Source organism: Fundulus heteroclitus, chromosome 10 (assembly GCF_011125445.2).
Source record: "Fundulus heteroclitus isolate FHET01 chromosome 10, MU-UCD_Fhet_4.1, whole genome shotgun sequence".
NCBI classification, from domain to species: domain Eukaryota; kingdom Metazoa; phylum Chordata; class Actinopteri; order Cyprinodontiformes; family Fundulidae; genus Fundulus; species Fundulus heteroclitus.
This window is the reverse complement of record NC_046370.1, coordinates 22857085-22883653: the sequence shown is the minus strand read 5'-3', so window position 1 is coordinate 22883653 and position 26569 is coordinate 22857085. Positions and strand designations below refer to the sequence as shown.

At 41.1% G+C, this 26569-nt stretch overlaps 1 protein-coding gene across 1 annotated transcript; it reads right to left on the bottom strand.

Annotated features, from left to right (window-relative positions):
* Positions 1-9609: 9609 nt before the first annotated feature.
* Positions 9610-25798, bottom strand: LOC105937647 (lysyl oxidase homolog 3). The gene is made up of 13 exons (XM_036142347.1): positions 25562-25798; positions 25030-25062; positions 22483-22629; positions 22149-22268; positions 21206-21370; positions 20909-21058; positions 17624-17947; positions 17270-17551; positions 13866-14189; positions 13476-13790; positions 10281-10610; positions 10108-10190; positions 9610-10017 (listed from the first exon to the last, which is right to left on the bottom strand). Exons 1-13 carry the CDS (start codon positions 25614-25616, stop codon positions 9913-9915), a joined length of 2433 nt encoding a protein of 810 aa, XP_035998240.1. The 5' UTR covers positions 25617-25798; the 3' UTR covers positions 9610-9912.
* Positions 25799-26569: the final 771 nt, after the last annotated feature.

Here is a 26569-nt window from a genome sequence, read left to right as displayed (position 1 = left end):
GGCTCTTTCAGGAGGAGTGAATGTTGCAAGTCAATGACCTGATGAAATCTGCGTGGTTTCCAGAGATAGGAAAACAAAAAAAATTTTTAACCAGTCTGTCTGTATTATTTCATTGAATCAATTTTGTAAATTGCCTTGAGTACACATGTTGTGAACTTGTGCTACTTTAATGTAATTGAATAATTGAATACAAAAAAAAAAAAAAGCTACACAAACTCCAGTGTTATTTTTGGGCCAGTTTGAACAAGTAATTGCAACAATGTTGAACCTGTGCTCATCCACTCACAACTGAATCACTGTAGAACTGCTTTATGTTATTTTTTCTCCTTGGCACAACATCATTCATCCGAGTGGTTACAGAAAGTGATGAACACACCGACATTTTTTCAATACGTTATAAATAAAATACAGTTAGTACAATGTTTTTTGTTTATCTCTATTATGCAAAGTATATTTCATGCTTTTACTTTTAAGTGATATTGACTTTAAAACACTTTCCCTTTCCCCCCATAAGCATCACCCAATCCCTGGTGACTACACCCTGGAAGAACACACCTATTTTTCCTTGTGTTACCTCCATCATGTTGCTCTCTTCTGCTGCCTTGTGTGTCTTTGGAAACAGAGAAACTCAGCTATAATCTATTCCTAGGAAGTGTGTGCTGACAGTGACACACTGCAAGCACCTCTGTCCACCACTATGTGTGTTTGCGAGAGTTTCTTTATATAGTACAGCTGTTACTCTGACCTCTTCCAAGCATACACTAATTAGGATTGAGAACTACAGGGATCATTCTTCTTTTCCAGAGCATCACAACTGTGAAAAAGGCACAATAGGTTTATGTTTAATAACAGAAAGAGTAATATTAATAAAAAAACTTTGATTGGTCTTGCTCCCTAATAAAATTAAAACAAAGTTTCTAAAGTTGATACCCCCAGTTGATTTGATTTTTTCAATGTCAACTCATGTCGAAAGGTTACAATCTTTTTTGTCAGGAAATCAACATCCCAGCCCCTGAGGAGGAAGAACAAGGTACTGCAGAGCAACCTGAAACCAGGACATCATGCCCCCCAACAGAGAAGAAGATCTTGGGGAGAAGGCCATTAGTCAAGTGGCCAAAATCCTGCGACAAAACACTGAGGAGGGAGGTCAACACTGATCTCTGCAACATCTTACAAGTGGTCAGAGGCACCACCCTGAAGAAGCTGGAAAGAATGGGTAACCTGATCTATGACTATGGATCAGAGCGGTTCGAAGTGGTCGAAGGCAAACAATCTACTCTGACAATTTCCACCAAGTCCCGAAGGCAGACGGAGATAGACAGGCTAGTGAAGGAGAGGAGGTAGCTTTTGTCGAGTTTGAGGAGGAAAAGAACGGAATAAACGTACTGCAGGAAGAGATCAAGGGCAGGCTTGTAACTCTGAGAAGAGCAGAGAGTTTCTTGAAGAAGCGCAGAAGGAAAGAGCAAGCAAGCTTGCACTTCTACAAAGATCCCTTCAAATTTGTCAAGAGTCTCTTCACAAAGGAGAAGAGTGGAAGTCCCTCTGTGTCAAAGGCTGTTTTAGAAGAACACCTAAAAAAGAACTTGCACAGATGAACGACACCACAAAAAGGTTACACTCCCACCTGACATGCCTCCCCTTAACACATCAGCGCACAAGCTGGATATCAGTCCACCCAGGTGGAGTGAAGTATAAAAAACTGTGCGTAGATCAAGGGCTGCGTCAGCGCCTGGCCCCAATGGAGTTCCATACAGACTCTACAAAAATGCACCAGATGTCCTTCAATTCCTCTGGAAGCTGATGAAGATTGTATGGAAAAAGAAGGAGATTCCAACATTCTCGCGGAGAGCTGGAGGGATCCTTATCCTCAAGGAAAAGGACTCCTCAGAAATCACCCAGTTCTGCCAGATCAGCCTTCTAAATGTCGAGGAGAAAATCTTTTTCAGCGTGGTTGCTCATCGCAAGTTACCTGCAAAGAAACCACCTGATTGACACATCAATCCAGAAAGCAGGCATTTCAGGCTTCTCAGGATGTGTGGAGCACGGCAGCATAATCTGGCATCAAATCCAGCTCGCCAGGAAGGAGGGGACAGATTTCCACATAGTATTCCTGGACCTTGCAAACACTTTTTGCTCAGTCCCTCACGACCTCCTGCTGTGAGGTCGTGAGGGACTCTCCCCCCTCCCATTCACCGTGGCCATGGAGGTCATAATACAGGCATCCCGATGGGTGGTAGGCGGACAGCAAATAAGACCTGGGCTGAGGCTGCCCCCAGTCAGGGCTTACATGGATGACCTCACCACACTTACTGTGACCAAGGCTTGCACAGTACGGCTACTGGGAAAACTCCTAGAGAACATCGAGCGGGCTCACATGAAGATCAAGCCAAGCAAGTCCAGAAGCATCTCCATTGTCAAGGGGAGGCTGTCAGACCACTGCTTCTACATTGGTGATGAACCCATTCCAACAGTCACGAGAAGCCGGTGAAGAGCCTGGGGCAATGGTATGGTGCCTCCCTCAAAGACAAAGAGCAAGTAGAGCAGCTCAGGAAGGACATAGCCAGCACCGTAGAGAACATCGACAGAACCTTGCTTCCTGGCAAGCTCAAGCTCTGGTGTATGCAGTATGGACTCCTGCCACGTCTCCTCTGGCCACTAACCCTCTACGAGGTTCCACTCTCAAAGGTGGAAAAACTGGAGAGGCTTGGCCTTCCCAGGTGCCTCAGTAGCATTGGGCTTTATGGCAAAGGAATGCTGGAACTTCCCATCACTAGCCTGACAGAGGAGTACAAGTGTGCCAAGGTTAGACTGGAAATGACGCTCCAACACCCCAGTGACCCACTTGTGTCCCAAGCAGCACCCATCTTGGCCACTGGAAGGAAGTGGACCCCGCTAGCTGCTACAGAGCAGGCAAAGGCAGCACTCTGACACCGGGACATCGTGGGACATGTTCAGGAGGGGAGGAGTGGTCTTGGTCTTGACACTGGCAGACCAACTTGAAGCAAGGCCAATCCAGCTCAGAAGCGCAAGCTGGTGGTCCAAGAGGTACGGCGGGAAGAGGAAGCAGCAAGGCGCACACAAGCCGTGGCACAGGCGAAGCAAGGGCAGTGGACGGCATTGGAAGGAGTTGAGAAAAGAAAGCTCTCCTGGGAAGATCTATGGGAGATGGAGGCATTCAGGGCAAGCCTTACCATCAGAGCTGCTTGTGATGTTTTACCGTCACCTGCAAACCTAAGCCAATGGTATGGCGACGACCCCTCATGCTCCTTGTGCCAAAGCCCAGCAACACTAAAGCACATCTTAGTGGGATGCAAGACCAGCATTACCCAAGGTCGCTACACCTGGTGACACAACCAGGTGCTCAGAAGTCTTGCAGCAGTGCTGGAATGCCAGCGGATAAGTGCATATGCGCTCCCCCCGCTTCCATCCCACCGGCAGCCAACACTTTTTGTTCGAGAGGGTCAAGCCAGCTTCACCATCACCAGTAGGGCTGACATTGGACAGCTGGGCAGAGCACAGGACTGGAAAATGCTGGCAGACCTGGACAAAAAGCTGTGCTTACCACCCGAAATTGCATACACCAACCTGCATCCAGACCTCGCTCTGTGGTCTTCCTCACTTAAGCTGGTGTGTATCATTGAGCTCACGGTACCCTGGGAGCGTGCCGTAGAGGAAGCCTTTGAGCGGAAGAAGCTGGGGTACACCAATCTTGCAGCTGAAGCCCAACAGCAAGGATGGAACGTGAAGGTACACCCGGTGGAAGTAGGCTGCAGTGGATTCATATCCTGCTCAACATCTAGGCTACTCAGGGAGATGGGGGTGAGAGGGAAGGCCCACAGGCAGGCAATCAAGGACCTCTCCAAGGCCACTGAAAAGGGGAGCCAGTGGCTGTGGACCAAGAGGAAGGACCTGGCCTGGGGCTCAAGTGTGTGATGGTTGATGGGAGTGAACCTGGGACGCTGGGATTCACTGCTGAACCCTCTGGAGGTGTCGTGGGCCTATCAGCGAAACACCCAAGAAGGAGGGCATCCACTTGAGAACCCAAGGGATGCCATCACCCACTTGATGGCCACAGTGTCTCGTCTGTGCCTTAGGTATCTATTCTTCAGACTTTCTCTTTCTAACAACATAATGCACAAATGAAATTGATGAACTTATTATGATTTTATTCATTTTGGGAAACTGTCGTTTATGTTTGTTTGAGATAATTTTCACAGGAGTTTAGCGGTTTTACAGCGGTTGTGCAGAGACCATCAAATTCATTCAGTCTTCTTACAGGAAAATCAAATGTTTTTGTAAGTACATTCAAAATAATCATTGGAGATCTTGGTAATCTAAATGATACTATTCTATTACCAATGGATGAATTCAAAACATGTCTAAAAATGCATCAAGTTATTACCTGCTGTCACCAGAATGATTTGAGCATGGAAGGGTAGATTTTCTTACGGATAAATGACGACTGAAACCCATGAAGTTTGCGGATGAGACCACTGTGATTGGTTTGACTGAGATGGTGACTAGAGAGGTGGATCGAGTGGACCATTGGTGCGGTCCCAACCACCTGGACTTTAACCCACTCTAGATTGTAGATATGATGACGACTTCTGGAGAATTTACTTTTTATTACATATGTTATAAATCATCATATGGTTAATTTAAGCAAAATTACATTTTTTCTTCTTTCTGTGAAGGGGCATTAATTCAACTGGTTTAAATCAAAAACATTACCTGCTGGACTGTTGCTTCCTTCACCTTGCACACCTAAGGAACACATTTTAACACAGAAAAATGACAAATACAAAAAATACAAGAAAAAATGTTCATTCATTGCATAGTTCATGTCAAGTTAGTGTGTACTTTAAAAGCTAACTATCATGAACAGAAGACTAGAAAATAAAATCTAATTTAATGCACACCTATACACATTTGTGCATTACTTCTTAGTAAGTTGATGATTTTGTCTTGTAAGAACTAGCTGATGGAAAAAACAATATATAACATTTGTTGGGATTTTAGTACTGTCATTAATCCATTGAAATTCATTGCAAATATACATTTTTACACTTATCCAAGAAAGCAAATTTTTGCATTGTTTAAAAGTAGCGCATATTACTCTTAACAATTATTATTTTCTCAAGGTCCCTTAAAAATGTGTTTACTTGATTTTAAGTCTTCTTAAACTAACCTCTTATTTGATGCTGTTGGCATCCAGGGATCTCCACGGTATGAAAATTGTTTAATTTCATCAGTTGTGTCTAAGTTATGTCTAAATTCCTGTTAATACAGTGCAAACTCTTTTTGAAGTAGTGTCCAAAGTTACTCCTCAATGGCCATTCTCCCAAATTTTTAAGATGCTTCTCTGGTGTACTTGATCAGAAGCTGATGAGAAAGATCAGCTTTTTGATTCGGATGTGTTGCAGGATACATTTACAGCATGCAAGACACAGGCCTCCAAGACGAGAACTGAATATGTTGGCCTAAGAAGCTTGTATACTAAAATCATCACAAATAATTAAAGGTATATTTACACAGATAAATTATTTTTAAATCTAAATTTCAATAAAAATACAAAAATAAATGTCCATAATAAATCTGGAAATGTCTTAGCTTCAAGACTTCAACGTCAACGTCAACATTTACCACCATATTAAAAACAGGTAATATCTATGAAATTATAGCAAATAGTAATGTGTTTTATGCATTTCATGATTTTTTGTGAAGGCAAAAGTTCTTTAATGAAGCAAGATTTCATTTTTCTGCAAAAACATGTTTTTCATCCGTTATCTGAATTTCCATGAGTTTCAGTAATAAATTAGATTTTCATCAATTTGGCAATTAATTAAATTTGTAAATATAAGTTGTTGTATTTCACATGGTACCTTAATGTAGCTTAGCAATACAGCTTTATGACAATAACTTACCACATTCTATGACCAGGAAGAAACCCTTGAATATCTAATATATGTTCAGGTTTGTGCACCAAACGTTGTGGCTTAATTATGCAAAGGCTCACAAGCCTGACGTTATTTTTTTAACTTTCATCGGTCCTGACATGGACCCAGGTTGTAACCTTGCTCCTGAGTCTGTCTAAAGTGGATAAAACATGGAAGCAAACAAGCCCGGACTTTCTGAGCCTGTATTTCAAACTTCTGTTTTTCTGGAGACTTCTCGCTCTCTCTACTTCTCCCTGATAGTTTTTTCTTTGATAACCAGACTGTTCCAAACTACATTTCAGTATCAGCCTGAAAGTTGGCCACAAAACACAGATACAACACATGAATATAACAACCGTTCATCGCTGTTTTTTTTTTTTTTTTGGGGGGGGGGTGTCTTAAGTTTAGACTACCTCTCCCCTACCGCTATGTTCATTGAGAATTGAGGATAGTGAGTGATCTTATAAAAAAAATCAACATTATGATTGGCATACCACAAGCTGAAACCTTCATCACAGAGAAAATTACCTCTTCAGTTTCTTGGGTAAAAATGGATCTGGTTCAAACAAATATCTTTTACTGGAACACAATTTTTAAAAGTATCAACAAATAACTAACCACAACACATTGTAATTTGAAATTTTCCTTTTTTTATAGCTCATTTGAAGTTTTCCTCGTGAGTTTTAGTCCTAGTTTTCAGTCCTACCTGAGCTCCACAGCAGCACCAGCGGTATCAGCAGGTGACCCATGTCCAGATAGACTCTGACTCTTCTGTCACACTTGTCCTTTAATATTACAGTATGCAAGCTTTTAATATCAATTAAAAGGAAATGATGCCAAAAAATGATATGTGACTTTTAAAAAGATTAGATAACCACTCCTGTGCCTCAGTGTGGTTTGGTGTGAGTGATTGCAACAGACATACAGGAAATTTACAGATGAAAGAGAGCAGACCTCCTTCTGCACATTTGTGAACTTTCCCTTCAAAACTCCTTGATTCTCTGTAACATACAGGTTATGGGTTCTCTGTGGGGAAAGGAGCTGTTTTCCAATGGTAAAAGCATTTTCAGCATATAAACCATGATCTGTGTAACTTTTTTTATTACTCAGACAAAAATTAGCTACAGTCAAAAGTAGATCTTTGTCTTTTTCCAGGTTTATTTCTATTGCAAATGAGGAAAGGTTTTCTGCTTTGTTTTTGAATTTCACATTTATTTTAACATAATTTAACAGCAGATATTGTCAAAATTCTAAGCACTTACAAAGGGATTTTATGGAAGGACTGTATCCTTGATGGACACAGCAATTCGCTAAAGTTGCAGCAGAAGAATTTGTCACTCAGAGAAGGTTGGCACTTTAGGTTGTTTAAAGCCTGTACACAGCCCACATATCAGACTGGTTTTATTGGGGTACAAATTGGTGGCATTGCTCCTTCTGTAATGGAGACATCCCAACAGCTGTCACAATTAAAACCAGAGCCTGATGAGTTTTTATTAAAGCCTATTTAATTTCCCACTGGGATCAATAAAGTTTATCTGAATTTGAATTTGAGCCTGTGTTGCTCAGTGTGACAGTGTCACATGATGAACATCCTTTGACGTTCTTCTCAGAAATGTTGAGGAAACACACTGGTGTAGAGATAAAGAAGAGGAGGAAATCTAGCATCTGATGAGCAAATTCATTGCAACGTTTCCATTAGAGTTTTAAGATTGAACTCGATTGCACCTTCAACTGACTTTTTAAAACATCTGAAATTAGAGTTTATTTTGTTTGTGATTACTGCTGTTGTACTGCACAGAATAAACCAGTCAGGCACAAACTTGCATGACTTTGTCCAACCTGGTATTCAGTAGATGTCAGTCTGCAGATTACCCCCCCCCCCAACCCCTACTGAGACTGTCTTAGATATAAGACATTTAAAGATTAATATGGATCAGTTAGAGCTTCTGGATGCACTGTACTATAATTTTTTTTAAGTATTTCCATACCAAAAAGCCTATTGCTATTGATATCCTGCTGCATACATTACAATGAATACCAAACTATAAAACACCTAATGATAAAGGCCATGTCGTTAGATGTTTAGGCATGGCTCTTTATTTTTCACTTAATTTATTTATTATTTTTTTCCTGGCTCTTTGGCCTTAATAAAAACACTGGGAGACATGGTATAACAAAAAAGGCACTTTATTGAGCCAAAACAATACGATAACTGACGATCAGTGAGTGAAATCGGTATATTCTTTCTACTAATGTAGGTGCATGGAGATGCGATGCATAGAAAAAATGCTATGGAATATGATAAAGATGCTGAAATGAACTAATCAGGCTGAGATTGTGGTCCATGGGGTGCAGCAGAGAGCACTTTTATACGCAGGAGACGCTGGGATCTCACAGATCCTGTGGGATGATGCTTCAGGTGCGTCTCATAAATGAATAAGACAACATAATAACATAAGATAAACAATATTAAAGGTGCATAGCCATACTATTTGACTTTTTTAAATGCATATGTCAGTAGCTCACTCTGGTTGCATACAAGGTTTTTTATAAAAGATTATCACATCCTGCTGGTGTGTTAGTTGTTATTTCTGGTGTTTTATGCTCTGTTTTTGCTAATTTTGTTAGTAAATAAAGTCTTTCATGCTTATTTCAGATTTTAACGGGAGTATGTATTGCACATGAGCAGCAGTGGTTAAAATATAGAAGCGGCTAAGGGCTATTAGCATCTCCCTTCAAAACAATGATGGAAGTTCTAAGACCCAGTGAAAAAAAACACAAAAATATATGATTTCAAGAGCGAAAAGACTGGAATGTCACTGAAAATACAGTATAACCATTGGTGTTCACTGAAGCGAACGCTAAACCTGCTGAGGCTCAGCCGTGACCGCAGAGTTGATCGACGTGAGTAAATGTTCTGATATGAGGCTGTTAAAGGTTTTATAGATTGGTTTATTTTAATTAATTTACAGTTTTAATTAATAACAGTTAAGACCAACTGCCGAGCTGCTGCTTTATTGCAGAGGGTCAAGCTTGGTCTGGCATTATTTACAATTAAAGCAAGCCTATTACGTGGCTATATACCTTTAAGGACAGCACGCTGCATGTTAAAAGAGAAGGGACCATCACTAGGTATTGAACTTATTGCTAGGGTCGGCAATTTTTCCTGGAAGCTTGCCCAAGTCCCTTTTTGAATAACTACGCATGAGCAAAATTGGCTTACCTAACTCTTCCACTCTTCAGTGTAGAGTTACAATGGATGGCTAAGCTAACCACTAACCTAGCCGGATACATAAACACCAGAAGTGCGCATGTGCAGCCAGCAAGCGGAAACTATGAAGGAACGAGTGCGGAATGAGCGCATCAGAATGATTGGTATGGTAATATCATCTTTATTGTCATTGAAACATACATTACAACGAAATTTGATCTTTGCTTTTAACCCATCACTCTTGGGGAGCAGTGGGCTGCCATGTGCTGTGCCCGGGAAGCGTTCTGGTTGTGTTATGTTAAGGGTCTTGCTCAGGGACCCAGAGTGCAGGCGCTGGGGATCAAACCGGGTACTTGCATCCTTCTCTGAGTGCAAGCGCGCTGCTCTAACCACTAGTCCAACACTCCCCATACACCAAGACACAGCTCAGTAGGCAATTTGGGGTTAAGTGCCTTGCCCAGGACCCAAGGGGAATCGAACCCACAAGCTGGAATCGACCCCACAACCTTCTGATTGCCTGACAACTACTCAACCCATCAGGCCACAGTCGCCCTGGGACAGTATGTGGGACAAGCAATAGATATGATGATACCCCAGGAACATGAGGGACGGAGAGGTATGAAAGCAGGAACAAAACTTCATGGCGTTCGGACTGAGGAACAGAGGACCAGGGGGTTGGTTGTGATTGAGTGATTTGTTGTTTTCGTTTGGTTTTCATTTAAAGAGCTTTTTCCGTCAGTATGTGTTCTCCACCACGTGGAGACGCTAAACAGCTGCCTCCTCCTGATCTTCTTCCACCTGTTCTCCTTCCGCTCTTCCAGGATTCAGCTTTAGGTTCTTTTGTGGAACCGTCTTCTGCCCCTTGGTGGTCTGTAGGAAGATAGCAGCATATGCAGCTGAGTTAGAGCATCATCCCAGGCTGAAGGGTCCAGCTTAGCCAGAAAGAACCTGTTGTGCTACCTTATGGCTGCAGTAAATCAGAGAGATGAAGATCAGTAGACTAGGCAGCAGGACCAAGGTTCTGATGATGAAAACTGTTGGATCTGATCAGAGACATTCAGTCAGCAAGTCACATTCATTGACACCAGAGAACAAGAATGAAGCCAGCTGGGTTCAGCTCTCCATCAGCTTACCTGAGACAGTCAGAGTCAGCAGATGGCTTACAGAGGAGAAGTTATGACTAAAAACATGGACTTTATAAACACAGCTGTAACTTCCTCTGTGGGACAGCTCTGCAGCAGGGAACAGGAAGTGTGCAGAGTGATTGATCGCTAGCTGGGTGTAGCTGTATGTTATGTTGGAAAAGGTGAGGGAGAGCTGGAAGGAGCCCCCTGGATACTGTGGCTGAATGGAGCAGCTGATGGTGAAGCTGGAGCCCTGAGACACTCTTGCTGACCTCTGGTGGAGGGCAGAGGTGACCTCATCCTTGGAGGACACCAAAATGATTGGCTGAACCAGCAGGTCTGAAAGCACACAGATTATTTGTTAGTTATTATGAGTTAGTTTCATGACTGGTTTCTTTTCAGTCCGATGCGACATCGTTAATACTGTTGAAAAAAAAACAGTATTAATGGATCATGTCTGCTATCAGTTCTTTGATACGCAACACATCCAAGTTGGATTGCTGGATTAGAGCTAATGAGAAACCTTTGAGTCTCCGTATAAGTTAAAAGTAGGGTTGCCAGATCAACCGTGACACAACAAGAGAGACAAACAAGCATAGAAGCACACATTGATCCAGTAATCTGTTCTACATTAGATGGTAATAGCAGGTGATCTGTCTTCCCTGGATGATGTCACAGTTAACAGAACGCCAGACCAGGTGTACCTACTATGAAGAAAAAAGAGAGCGAACAGAAAGTTAAAGCAGATATGACTACACGTAATGCATAATTGAAGAACAGTAGAACTCTATAAAGTGAGAAAGTTAGATCCTGATGCCTTCCAGTAACCTAAGCCTATAGCAGTAAAACTATAAAGGTAGCTCAGAGTAACATGAGCCACTCTAGTTAGAAGCTTTGTCAAAAAGGAAAGTTTTAAGATTAGTCTTAAAAGTAGACAGGGTGTCTGCCTCACGGACCAAAACTGGGAGTTGGTTCCACAGGAGAGGAGCCTGATAGCTAAAGGATCTGCCTCCCATTCTACTTTTAGAGACTCTAGGAACCACCAGCAGACCTGCAGTCTGAGAGCGAAGTGCTCTGTTAGGAACATACGGGGTAATCAGAGCTCTGATATATGATGGAGCTTGATTATTAAGGGCTTTATAAGTTAGAAGAAGAATTTTAAATTCTATTCTTGATTTAACAGGAAGCCAATGAAGGGAAGCTAAAATTGGAGAAATATGATCCCGCTTGTTGATTTTCATCAGAACTCTTGCTGCAGCATTTTGGATCAGCTGAAGGCTTTGAACTGCATTTTGTGGACTTCCTGACAGTAAAGATAAACCAAGTACTTCAATATAAAAGTGAAGTTTATTTTGGCCTTATGTTAGAAACAGTGTCATCCCACTACTCTCAGACGGATAGCTCTCCCTCTAAGGAGAGAGCAGTGTAAGGTGACCAGATTTGATTTCTTTAATGAAAACTGGGGACGTCTCTGATTTTAAGTGCAGAATCTCTGCCTGGGGGTTGGTTTGTTTTGTCTGAACTGCAATGCCGACGGGGTGGGGAAGGTGCGTTTGACAAAGCTTTTCTACGTCGGGATAGCCGCAAGACTGGTTAAATACCTCTTGTTGCACTAAACTTTTTTACTACATCATGATACACTGAAAATGGTGGCATTTCTGGGTACAGCTTTTGCCAGGGACAGGTCATCCAAAATGGGGACAGCCCCCATAAGTCGGGGACGTCTGGTTACCCTACTAGAGGGACAGGTGATATCACACACTTGGGAAGAATATGTAATAAGCCTTACAATCTGGTGCGCCTTGATCTGAAAAATATGGTACTTCTTCCGACTGCAGTGTTCCAACAACAACATTCGCTCCCTGCAGCCACTATCTCAACATGAATCTGCTGCTGGAAGTTTTAAACTCTTAACATGTTTAGTGGAGGAGGAGTCGCCTAGTGGAGGAGTTTAAGTGTCTTGGGGTCTTGTTTACGAATGAGGGGAAGATGGAGCGGGAGATCGACAGGCAGATCGGTGCGGTGTCTGCTGTGAAGCGGGCGCTGTACCGATCCGTTGTGGTGAAGAGAGAGCTGAGCCAAAAGGCGAAGCTCTCGATTTACCGGTCGATCTACGTTCCTACCCTCATCTATGGTCACGAGCTTTGGGTAATAGTAGTAGAGTCATAGAGTAGAGCCGCTGCTCCTCCACGTTGAGAGGAGCCAGTTGAGGTGGCTCGGGCATCTGGTTAGGATACCTCCTGGACCCTCCCTGGTGAGGTGTTCCGGGCACGTCCCACCGGGAGGAGACCCAGAGGAAGACCCAGGACACGCTGGAGGGACTATGTCTCCCGGCTGGCCTGGGAACGCCTTGGGATTCCCCTGGAGGAGCTGACCCAAGTGGCTGGGGAGAGGGACGTCTGGGCCTCCCTACTGAAGCTGCTACCCCGTGACCCAACCCTGGATAAGCAGAAGATGATGGATGGATGGACATGTCGAGTACAGCTAGAAAAACACACAAGACCCTCTTTATCGACAAGACAAAACAAAAGTGTTGTTCGGAGGAACTTGCCTTGAAAATGGCATGTGGCAGGGCTCTCAACTTTTATCCAAAGTTAAGAGGGAGATTATGCAAATTTTTGCATTTAGTGCAGCGGTTGAAACCTCCCAAGGATCAAATACATATCGAGGGCAACATAAGAAAACGGGGAATCAGTCTGCAAGCGTTCGGCTGGCAAATCTGCCATAGTTTGCTGCTCTGTCCTGTCCCAAAGCCTTCTACAGGTAGCACATTTGTAGATAACACTGCTGATGGATCTCTTAGCACCAACTATCCAAATGCCATTTACTCTCATAACTCTCTCAGTAAGGTACCTTCCATGGTGCTGGACGGCTTTATGGGGTTGTTGAATAAATAGTGTAGCAAAATGACATTTTCCTGTTGCTATTGGCCCCTTCAGTACATTCAGTTTTAATACTCCATGGAATTGTCCCCATACGTTTTTGCACTAAATAAGACAATTTTAATTAAAATAGTCATTTGTAAATATTTTTTTGTACAGTTAACCCTTAAAAACTTTAAATATGTTTTGCTGTGGTATCAAATGGTATTAAATATCTTTCTTGGTATCAATATTGATACTACTTCATGAATATTTTAACTACTTCATGAAAGAAGAAAGACATAGGGATACACAATAATATCCAATTTACTGATAATTTTACCTGTGCATACAAGCATCACAATGGAGAAAGACTGAGATGATGATGATGATGATGATGATGATGATGATGATGATGATGCACACTCCCTCAGTGTAGATCCAGATTTAAGCAGGCCAAGCTCAATCTTCCAAACTGGTCTGGATGAAGAATCATTTCTGGTTTCCAATAAGACAACAGAACCACAGTCCAACTCTCTGCAGGCTGCATCTGCTTCATTCATGGTCCAACCTGACGCATCTACTGGTCTCCATGTTCCCAGTTTAACCTCCAGTGTTCCTTCACAACGACTGGCTCCTCCCAGCAATCTGACAGGTTCTGAACAGGGGAAAAAGGCCCTCGGTAAATGATTGTCACAGTTTGACCAGAAAATTAATAATTCAGCTCTTTTACCTGAGCAGGTGAGTCCAACAGCTTTGCCTGATGAGCAGCTGTTTCTAACAGAGCCTGATCTTTTACAATCCAGAAGAGCTGATTCAGTTCCTCCACACTGGAACTCTGTGGTCCACTTTGGAGTTTCGACCTCTCCATAGAGCGCTCCCTGGAAGGCTGAAGGAGACCCACAGCCAAGCTCCCTACAGACCACCTCAGCATCTTGCTGGTCAAAGTCAGTGTCACATACTGTAGACCAGTTCTGGTTCGACTGGTGAGACCAGGAGGATTTCACCTCTAGTCTGCCTGAACACAAACTGGTTCCATTCACCAACCTGACAGAGACTGATTAGAAAAGAGCAGGGAGAACAAGTACACATCAATCCAAAGACTACTGTTAATTAACAGTTCTATAAATTAACATCTAACAATGGCTGGCAAATCCGTTCCCCTCGGGCATGAGCCCTGATTGTCTTTTGTGCTACAACAAAGCTAAATCAAATAGTTAACTAATGAGCCTTGCAACAAGTCTCTCACAATATTCTAATGACCAATTTATTGGATTCAGGTTTGTCAAAGCTGGGAAACATCTTAAATATTCAAGACACCAGTCCTTCAAGACCACAATTATCCATCCATCCATCCGTCCGTCCGTCCGTCCGTCCGTCCGTCCGTCCGTCCGTCCGTCCGTCCGTCCGTCCGTCCATCCATCCATCCATCCATCCATCCATCCATCCATCCATTATCTTTACCCACTTAGGCTGGATTGTGGGGGCTGGTGCCTATCTGCAGTGGTCATTGGGCAAGAGATGAGGTACACCCATAACATGTCACGATTCACGTTTTCTGTTTAGGTTCTGTCTTAGTTTGGGTTTTGTTTTGGTTCTGTTTTTTTATTTTGCTTTGGTTTTTCAGTTCATCAGTTCATCTGCCAGTAATCATCAGCTCAGTTTACCAGTCAGATCTGTTTACCCTTCCAGACACCAGTCACCAGCCAATCAGTTCAGCTCCAGCTTTAGCCACTACCCTTCCACTTATCAGTTCCACCTGTTACCCGTAATCTGTACTCAGCTCTATCACCTTTTTATGCCGCTACTTATACTCATCTCAGACTGTTCCAATCTGCCAGATCATTTACGAGCCATTCGGTGAGTTTATCCAGCGTTTCTGTTTCTGAGTTTGCCTGTTGATTCTGACCCGTTTTTGCCTCGTGACATCTGAGCCAGCCTGATCCCTGAACCTGTTTTTTCCTGCCTGCTAACCTGTGTACCAGTCCTAGCCTGTTTTTGGATATTCCGAGCTTGCCTGACCCCCTGTCTGTTTAACCTGCCCACCCGTGTACCGAAACTGATTCTGTTTCCTGACTGCGCTCGGATTCTGCTCAGGACTTTCCTGCTTTCCTGATTTTTGACTAAGGACTGTTATTCGACCAGCTCTGTTTTTGTACCTGCCCATCATTATTGCCTGCCTGTTTGTCTTTGTTCCTACCCACACCTTTTGTAATTAAACCTTCTTAAAACGTACCTCTTGTCTGGCTGAATACTGGGTCCATCTGTCCCCGTTCATGACATTACGGGGCAATTGCCAATTCAGTACAAGGTTATAATTAACACTATATACCTCTTTCACCACCATAACCTGATCAGCTGTGATCCTGCCTATGTCTACCTGCCTCTCACAGCCAGTCTCTGTCATGAGTCGTCATGTGTGAATAGCTGTCCAGTGTCCATAGTTTGAATTGCTTGTTTGCGGACCTAGTGCCTATCTTTGGATTTCCCTGTTTCACTTTTGCCCTCGTGTCCTTCGACTGTTTTTGACCAATATTCCAACCCTGCACTTTGGACCTTTCTGCCACTTGAAGCATGCCTTCTCTGTGCATGACCCTAGCTCGTCTCACAGACCTGCACTCTGCCTCCAGCCTAATCAGTCTGTCTTCTCCTGCTTGAACAGTCTGCTGTCAACACTGAGGGTGTCCAGCTTGATTCTGGACTTCAACCTGCCACCATCAAATTATTATTATTATTATTTTTTTTAAATAAAACTTTTAAGTGCAAAACGGTCTCTGGTTTGAATATTGGGTTCTCTGTAGTCAATGCATTACGTTGTTGTAACACATGCAGAATGTGGTTTGGCATTGTCTTGCTGAAATAAACAGAGACATTCCTAGAAACACACCGGTTGGATAGCAGCAGATGTTACTTTGCAATCTGCATTTGCATCAATTCATCTTCGATGAACTTGGGCCCAAAAAAGCCAGTGGCGTTCCTGGGTGCTGTTGTTATATGGTTTTTGAGACAAACAACCATTCACGCACACACTCAGACCTAAGGAGAATTTAGAGAGGCCAATTAACTTAACAGTCATGTTTGTGGACTGTGGAAGGAAGTACCCGGAGGGAACCCACAAATGCTCAGGGAGAACATGCAAGAAAGACCCAGGGCAAAGGTAGGACTTGAACCCAGGACCTTCTTGTTATTGTTGCCCTACTTTCAGCAAATCTATTTTAGTTATTGGTGTCTTATTTAATAGGAGGTTCTTGGCTAGCTAATAATAGTATGCTGTATTTACAGCGTGCAAACATGCTGTGTCTACAGGCTGCAAACATTGCTTTTTCATCCTTTTGACTCTTTAAAAGTTTTTAATATCATAGTTTATTAAATGTGGAACTGTTGAAAAATGCAAGATTTAAGAAACTGTAACAATTACAGTAACAATAACAACTACAATTACAGTTACAGTGTAAAAGGGTTCATGGGTAAACCTTTTCCCATCTGTCATCACTCTTTAACAAACACTTCCACAAACATAGAATAAATCCTAACTTTTTTGGGTTGTTTATTGTTGCGACATTAAAAGATGTTTAATGTGCACTATCTTTGAATTCAAAAGCATAAAAAAAATCGGTTTCATCATTGCTGTTGTTAAAGAGTGTGACATTACAGATGCTGGAGCTGCAGACAGCAGTTAACGGGAAACAGCAGATCACGCACGGACGGTGAGAACTTCATAGATGTGGCATGCATAAACAAATGGACAGTTATCTCAGGGCATAATGGACATGTGAATATCTGGAGCCAGGCTATGTCACTGTCTAACAGTAACACATATCCCTAAGATGACATGGGAGGGATCGACCACTCCTACACGGGGGCTGTCCTTGCTTATCCACCTCCCCCCGCAGAGACAGTGAGTCTGCAAGAGCCAGAAGATATGATAAACAGATCTGACAATAATGTAAACATTTAAAGAGTTCGCCCGGCTGGGTCAATGTGTTCTGCTCGCCACCTGATACTAATTTTTGTGAGTCTCCACTTAGACTTGCCAGAGACTAAAGCATAAAAAATAACCCATGATTTTCAATGGGGGTAAAAGGAAACGCTTATCTTGAAATATCAAAGCTACCATGATATTACTGAGAGACTTACTTAAACAGGTAACATCCAGGATGCTAGAAGAAGAATCTCCTGATGCACACTCTTTCAGAGGATATCCAGACTGAAGACAGTCAGAACTGATCCACCACACAGAGCTGACTGAGGAATCTTCGTGTTTTTCAACAAAAACAGCAGAACCACAGGTCATCTGTTCACAGACAACAGCTGCGTCCTTAAGGAACCAGTCTGGACCTTTAACTGGTCTCCACTCTCTTCGTTTCACCTCCAGTGTTCCTTCACAGCGACTGGCTCCTCCCACCAACCTGACAGGTTCTGAACAGAAAACAGTAAAGGATCGTGCTGATTTGAACAAAACAAGACTCGTGTCTGTAGCTCCTCTTCTACCTGAACAGGTGAGTCCAACAGCTTTGCCAGGTGAGCAGGTTTTTCTAACTGAGGCTGATCTTTTGCAGTCCAGCAGAGAAGATTCTGTTCCCTCACACTGGAACTCTGGTGTCCATGATGGAGCTCCAAGCTCTCCATAGAGCGTCCCCTGGAGGACTGAAGGAGGCCCACAGCCAAGCTCCCTACAGACCACCTCTGTATCCTGCTGGTCAAAGTCAGCTTCACACACTGCGGCCCAGGACTGATTGGACTGGTCAGACTGGGAGGTTTTTATTTCCAGTCTGCCTGAACACAGACCGGTTCCATTCACAAATCTGACAGAGTCTGAACACACAAGAAGAGAAATAAAACGTTAATCTTGGCATACAGTACATGCATTAACTAAGAAGATGCCATGTTCTTAGGACCTGCTTCTGGTCTCTGTTGATTTTTTTTTTACTGCTTGTTTTTAAACAGGGCCCATCCATCTCTGGAATTTTCTTATGTTCAAACCTTACATATACAAGCACACTCTCATAAACACCTACAGATGCTTGGATCCAGGTGCTTTCAGATATACTTCTATACAGATAAACCCTTAAGATAGATTTGGCTGTGGTTAAATACATCTTGCATTAAATAATACTGCATATTTTTCAGTGGTGATATCATAGGTGTTGGTTGTTTGTACCTGTGATACTTTTTCTGTTGGTTTTGTTGTTCTTTCAATATATATTTAATATGCTGTTCTTTCTGCAGGCGTAGACACAGACTCCAAGGATGTTAACTTGTACTCTCTTTTTCCTCTGCTCAATTTCTGTCACCTTTTCTCCCTTTTAAGATTTTGCCTTTTCTTTCTTTCGCCTTGCATGCTCGGAGCATGTGGTGAGTGGATTGAGAGATTGAGAACTTCTAACTTTGCTCTCTTTCTTTCTTTAATGTGTCTTACTGGGTATTTTCTTTTGACTGAATCACATTGGTGAAGTTTATTTTTGTAAGTAAGGACCTGTTTTTTGCTGGGTGTTTGCAAAACACCAGGAATGGATTTCACTAAACTTACAACATGGTTTGAAGATAATTCCTAGTTGTTCTAGCACTACAGTGGACGAGTGTAGTTTGACAGTAGGGGAAGTTGTGGGTGGTAGCACTGTCAAATCTGCTGCTCAGATGAACAGCACAGTTGTTATTTTTGTTGATAGTGTGGAGAAGGCAAACAAAGTGATTGAAAAAGGCATTGTTGTAAATTATGTTTTTTGTTTTTTTTTCCTGTTTCGCTGTTGAGCACACCTACTTAAAAAGTCATGATTGCAAATATTCCTCCGTTCATTAGTGATGAGTTGCTGGTGAGAGAATTGTCACGACATGGGGAAATTATTTCCCTGATCACAAAGTTGCCATCGGGTTGCAATCAGTATCAGAATCAGAATCAGAAATACTTTAATAATCCCAGAGGGAAATTGTTGTTTAAGTACAATCGCCATAACAAACAAACAAACATCACAAACATTTCAGGGGGAGACGATTTACTGAGGCCTTGCTGCCAAGGTCACCACACGGTGCCCACATTGTCTGCCTGCGCTCTTTTCATTGAAATTATCCATTTCTTTCTTCTTTCTTCATCCTTCGGTAAACGACAGAAACGTACATCCGACAATTTGGAATGCCTCTGTGTGCGACCGGGAGCACAACAAGTCGTAGGCATTGTTTAGATTCCAAAAATAAACTAAAAGTACGCTCTAATTCACCCGTTTTGTCATGGTAGTAGACGAGAGCAGCTCTGTTTTTTGCCTACCAGCGGGACCCGGATGTAGCGCTGACGTCACGCGTGAACTGGTCTATATAGTTTTGTCTGGCGTTCCAGTCTTATTGAGGGTAAGTCATTTCCGGTTTGTGTAATCAAGCCATTTTCTCCAGTGTTGTTTCAGGTGCTTGAACTTTATCTTTAGGTGGTAGGTAATTTTCTCCATTGTAAAGATTTCTTCTACTATTGATATCCACTGCGTCAGGTGTGGAGCGTCACTTTTTAACTATTTTCTGGTAACCGCCTTTTTAGCTGCCACTATCAGGATTTTGAAGAGATAGATGTCTTTCCTGTGTATCTCTTTACTCTCCAGCCAGCCCAAGCAAACAATACGTGGGTCCTTGGGTATCTTGTAACCTATTATTTCTTCTATAGCCTGAACAACTTGATCCCAGTAGGTTTGTATTTTGGTACATTGCCAAAATATATGACAGTGACTGGCATTCATCTGTCCACATTGCCTCCAACATTGTTGCTGAGTGTGGAGTAATTTATTTTGCAATTGAGGTGTTATAAAGTAGCGTATCAAATTTCTTCAGCCGAATTCCCTCCAGCCTCTACAGCTTGTGAAGGACTGTTGTGTTTTGCACATTGAAAGCCAGTCACTCTTTGACAGTTTCACTTTTAATTCTGCTTCCCATTTGGACTTTATCGACTTTATGTGAGTTATTTTCGTTTCGATTTTGTAGATTTTTATATAACTAAGAGACAATTTTTGTTGGGGTTTTTGTGTATGCATCCAAAAATATTTGAATCAATTAATTTCCTTCCAGTGATAGGAATTTGAGTTTTTTGAGTTGACAAAGAGCATGGACGTCTTTGTAAGTAAGTGGGATGTTAATGGTGTTTTGTGTTCGGTGGATGAAGCATCTTTAGTTTTTGATTTTTATTAACATTATTTGGTTTTAATAAAAGCAATTTTAAACTCTTTCTTTCTTCCTTTGTTTAATTATTTTTCCTTTCTTTCTTCCTGCTTCTCTGTGCATTGAATTTGAAATACGTAATCCCAAAAAAATATTCAATAAACTTTTTGCATATATATCAAGCAGAGCACTATAGCTAATGCTACACCTGTGGAAGTAAATTTGCCGGGCTTTCTTTGGCATTAAGAAAGCATTTCTGAGTGCTACATTGCCAGAAAGGCCATGTTGTAAAATAAAATACTGTTCATCTCCTAAACATCTTGAAGTCTGACATTCCTTTAGTCCTTCAGATGATAATTTTTTCAGATTTGTTTATGGTTGTCAAACGGTTATGTTTGGGATCTCTCACAAATTCATCTAGATAAAATTTAAACAGTTTCTTTGTGACAGGCTGCCGGTTACAAAGAGCCTAAAGATCAGATCTAAATTCAAAAGAACAAGTGGCTGTATCCTTTTCATCAAAGGATATAATCTCCTAATTTAACTATTCCACAGCTTCCAATGTAGCTCTCACTCCATCTTTTGCAACCTTAATTTATCAAAAGTTTCTTTAATATCCGCGTGTATGAAGGTGTGGCTTACCTGTGGTAGTAGCACTATGACAGAGGTGGCTGGTGAGGATGTTTATTACACCTTCGAGGGATTCGGACTCCGGCGTTAAGTATAAGTGTGTTTCAAAAGCTCCAGAAGCGATGAGCTGCAGTTCAACAATTTCAACAGAATCACCTATGCCTGAAATAAACAGGTATCCTTATATAGTAGTACTGCTCCAAAAATAAAGAAAACTGTTTGTTGGACAAGATGATTAAGCAAAAACTTCTCCAGACAACTCTGACGTGTTGATCTAAACTGAATACATCCACATAGAAAAAGAGTCACCAATCACGAATGTTTCAATTCCAGTGTCTTTCAGGTTCCTTCCAGAAGACTCCACATCATCATGTGATTGTCCATCTGTGATTAAAACTGCCATTTTTTTCGAGTCGGCACGCATCCCCACAGTTGGTTTAAAGCTCCGATGTAGAACGTGATGCAGAGCTCTTCCTGCATGTTGCAAAGAAGAAAATCAGATGGTGAAAAAGCTGTGTTGAGAGCTGATTTTACTTGACTGAATTTTGATCCCTTCTACAATTTTTTCACACAGTCACAGTTCAAATTGTTCAGTTTAGGATGATGCTGATGATGATTCTGACCCTGTTAACTATTCAGAGAACTTTAAATTTAAATTACTTTCATAGTCACAATTTTATCTACACATGTACGATTTGTACATCAAAACATAGTTTACTTTCACCGAGTGTATCTCCCACTGCTACTGGACTGATAGTCTTTTATCAAACAAGCGTGTACAGAGACTGCATACCCAAACAATTTGTCTATAACTTTATTTCAGCTCAGATTTTTCTTCCTATAACTTGAATAAAGGATATTTATCCTGTTAGATCTCTAACACAAAACACTGTAGACAAAAAAATGACATGCCCACCTGAAAGTTCTGACACTCAAAGTTCAAGAATATTATTTTATTACTGTTAACCTGAAAGATAAAACTCTTTCCACAGCAATAAGTCCCTTATTAGAGTCTCTGGTTCTTACAATATTCAGCAGATTCTTCTTTCTGCTCTCATTGCATTATTACGTGAGGCTCAGATTTGAAACAGATCTAACAGAAGGAACCTTGTGTATGTTAGATTTCAGACAGTAGCTGCACTGGGACCAATTATCATTCCTCCAGAAATGTTTTAACTTGCGAGTGAAGACTGAAACAGAACATAAAGTCCCAGAAGACCTCAATCTACTGTGGAATCAAAAACATGCTGACCTGTTTCTGTGGAACCCTGAAGCTGCTGTATGTTGTTGATGGCCCTCAGCAGAGACCTTTTGGTGTTGTGTGTGGTCAGTCCCCACTCGATCTCTGGTCTGTTACTGTACTGAGTCAGACCTTCAAAAGGTACACAGGCATTGGTCAATCCAGACAGTTATAGGTTACTGTTTGTATTGTTTTTATATTGGTGGTGTAGGATGAACAAAATAGAACATAATTGCTGAGATTTATAAAGCGTCCATACTTTCTATATTTTTAAAATGTTTTACAACATTACTTCCCACAAAAACAGGGCATATGAAACTCTTGGAAATGATAATAAAAGTTTTACCAATCTGGACACTGTTGGGGCCAATATGGAAGTGTTTAACTATTTCAGAAATAAATCTTCTGATATTTGCAAAGTCTTGGTGGTGAATACTCGAAGACCCGTCGAGTAAGATCACAATGTCAGCTTTAGCTGTTTCACACAGAGCTCCTGAAAAAGTTAAAAAAGAGAGCAACAATAAGAGAACTTCTAATGTTAGAAGTTAAGTTTGTAGCATACACCAGGATATTAAAGCACATGTTAATCAGCATTATCTGTCTCAAGCTGCTTCATTGTTTCACAAGTACATAGTTAGCAGTTTTTTGGAGAAACATGTCTGCAGCCTCCTGTCATGCATTATGACATACACAAAGCAGGCAAAGTAAGTGTTGACATCAATATTTTTCTCAGTAAATATGTGTAGCCCCTGCATAAAACCATAACAATAGCAGAAATCTGTCTGTATTTAGAGTGCAGTTTGCTCAACGCAGTGTGAACTAGTATCAGTGGAGTTCACACTGGTGGAGTATAAGAAGTTTATTATAACCGTGTATATAAAAAGCATCCCAAAGTGGGGGCAAAACTAAAAGATCCCTCCAAAACATTCAATGGCTGCTTTTTTCCTAAACTTGTGAATGTTGCAGAGATCACCTTTGTAGTCTGAAACTGTAAATAACACCATTTATGCACGAGCCAGTTACGACGAGCAGGAATTTAGACTGAGAAGTAAGACATATATTTAGAAGAGTTGTCCAAGAACCACAATAACCACCACTTTACCCACCATAATCTCTTTGAATACTCATTGCACAAAAAGACTCTGTTGCTAAAGAAAAAGAATGCTCAAAAATATACTGGAATTATCCCATCTGCTCAGATGAGAAGAAAACCTACCAAAACACACATAACATGTTTGGAGGAGAGATAGGTGAACAGGGAAGGTGAGGCAATTTTTGATGTACCTAACAACGATCAAAGATCAAAGAATCTGTCACTTGGAAGCTACACTGTGGGGACATTCCCAGTTTTCAGCTATTTCAAAAGTGTACAAAACATACTGTTTTTTTGATACTCTTTCATCTCCATAGAAGGTGGGGATTAAGTTGCTCTCTAAACGTACAGTGCAGTGAATGGATCACTCGCAGGCCATATGCGCTTTATCATTTCTCTGCGTGAGGAATGTTGTGTCACATGAGACTTGACAGCTCTACCTAAGGTTTGTTGTAGGTGAACAGCAAAATCTGCTAATATATGGGCCGTATTTTATAATTCACCATTCGCTTTGTACGCTTGTGAAAAGGTTAAAATTGTGAATGGATTTTTGTGTCTGGATTTAAAATCTTTTCAGCAAAGTTAATTTACCTCAAGCTCTAAATCTTGTGAAATTATTTTCTTTCACTTTAAAATATTACTTAGATCCTGAGTCTAAAGATTTAAACGTTCCACATGAGATTACGCAGCTGCTATGGAAGACGACTTTTAGATCTCTCATTTCAAACTTCACATTTGTGTGCAGGGTGCTGTACATAACGGTGCTGACAGAAAGAGGAATACCCCCTACTTTTCTATTCTTTTTTTGTTGTTTTTTGCCTTTGATACATATTTCTGTAGATGACTAACAGCTTTAGATTTTTTTAACAAATTGATTTGCCAATAATATTAATATGAATATAAAGGATACTTTATGCAGAATAACTATATTTTAATTTTTTACTGTTTTTGAAATAATCCTAATTAGTTAAAACCTGACATATGCATTCTAGGACCTGACAAGTTATTTGAACTTGCATGGTGTGATTAAGAAAACATAGAAATAATTTAAAAAAATGATATCATAACATCTAATGCACATGGGAAAAAAATCTCTCCAGCCTCCCTGCATTGTCTCATGATGGGGGAATGCATCAGCGTTAACACCCTAATATATTGATATACCTACCTATACCTTTTTTTTTTTTAAACCGTTTGAGTTCAGGTCCACATCTGAACAGTTATTGTATTTTGCTATTTTAGACATGCAGTCACGTTGTGCTGAACTGTGAGTAACTGTATTATGCTGAATAATGTAAAAGTCAATGATCATTACTTTAAATCAGGACACCTTTATCAAGATATAATTGTGTATTCTTATGAATTTTGATTGTTTGGTGCAATACGGGGCTGCACAGTGGCGCAGTGGGTAGCACTGTTGCCTTGCAGCAAGAAGGACCAACGCTGGGTCTTTCTGCATGGAGTTTGCATGTTCTCCCTGTGCATGCATGGGTTCTCTCTGGGTACTCCGGCTTCCTCCCACGGTCCAAAAACATGACTTTTAGGTTAATTGGCTTCTCTAAATTGTCCTTAGGTGTGAATGTGTGCGTGAATGGTTGTTTGTCCTGTCTGTGTATGTGTTGCCCTGCGACAGACTGGCGACCTGTCCAGGGTGAACCCCGCCTCTCGCCCAGTGAACGCTAGAGATAGGCACCAGCAACCCCCGCAACCCCATGAGGGATTAAACGGGTCAGAAAATGGATGGATGGATTGATGGTGCAATATGAATAAAATCACATTGATAGAACAGGATATGATTACCTGCTGAGGTGTAGTTTACTTCAGCCTCCAGCACTGTGGACATAAAAAAAAATATATACATCTATATATAAAACAAAAAACATCAAAAAGAGACATCTTCACCCTGTCTTGTATTGGGATAAAATCTAAAGATTGAACTCACTGTATGAAGAGGCTTTGGACAATTTCTAATTAAAATACAATTATTCAGTTTATATTTTGAGTAAATATTCAGAGTAAATGCTGAATAATGTAAAAATAAACACAGTGGAAGTTTTACGTCGTCAGAGTCCAGATTCTCCAACACTACTGACTGCCTTGATGCAACCAGGCCGTTTTTGTTATCGATGACCAGAATAACTTAGATGGTCTTTCAACAAAACTGCCCCAATGAAGCAGCAAATGCGCACTTTATAAAAAATAAAAAAACAAACTGAATTATTTTTAAAACATTTTCAGTGTTGGATAATGCTGATGATTTTCGTTATGATTTGACAAATTATATAATTTGCATGATGGTTTATTTAATTTGCCTTGTCATTTGTGGTCTTACCTGAGCTCCACCGCAGAAGCAGCAGCACCATCACTGTGCAGTGATCCATGTCCATCTGAATGTCTGTTTCTATCTTTTCAGTGCCTGATGGACTTGTCCTCTTTTATTTGTCTTGTCTTGTGGATTTGTCCTCTCATCATTTATTTGAGTCTTCTTCCTGTTTTATCCCCTTATCTTTAATCTGAGTGACGCCTTAGAGCTAAAGTGTATCAGTAGACCACAGATGTGAAAAAAAAAAACATAAATGTGGAGGAAGGACATGGTCTTGTGCTGTTTCTGACTATTTCTTTGGCCTTATCAAATATACTGCTCTGTATCTGATCTCTACTCATGTGGGGTTCCTATGGTTTGTATTTTGGAGCAACATCATTTCTAGTTGTACAAATGCTTCCTGTTGGACAGATATTTTAGCAACATTTCACGCCGCATTTTAACTGAGAAAATCAGCTTCAATGGGTCTTGACTGACTCCCACAGACTGATGAAGAAGTTTGTCTCCCAACTTGGAAAAATTAAGCAGAGACAATAAATCAATGTTTTTTAATGTCTCTGTTACTTAAGTTGTTTTTTTTTCTCCAGAAACATCAAAAAACAGCTTAAATAAATCTACTTTAAATAAAGCACATAATAGCATGACTGCCGTATCATCTATCATCCTGAAAGCAAACTAGTATACACCAGACAACATTTGTCCGTCTATGCATTCAGGCCTCCTTTTGTATTAGTATTCCCTTGTTGGGTTATTTATTGTGAAATTTGATTGCTGTGGATTTTATGTCGTTAATTTCCTCTGGATTGTGCTTCTAACATATTTCTTCTAATTTACCTTAAGTCTTCAAGTTCCCTCTCAACTTTTCCCACTCAGTTAAGTGCGCTCTCCTTTTTCTGAATTACACAAATCACTCCTCACAATATTAACCCTTACTGGATGCAGTCTAACTTTGCCAGATTTTCCTGTCTTGCGCAATACCAGTAGCCACCATACCAGTTGGTGCTCCCATGTTTGCCT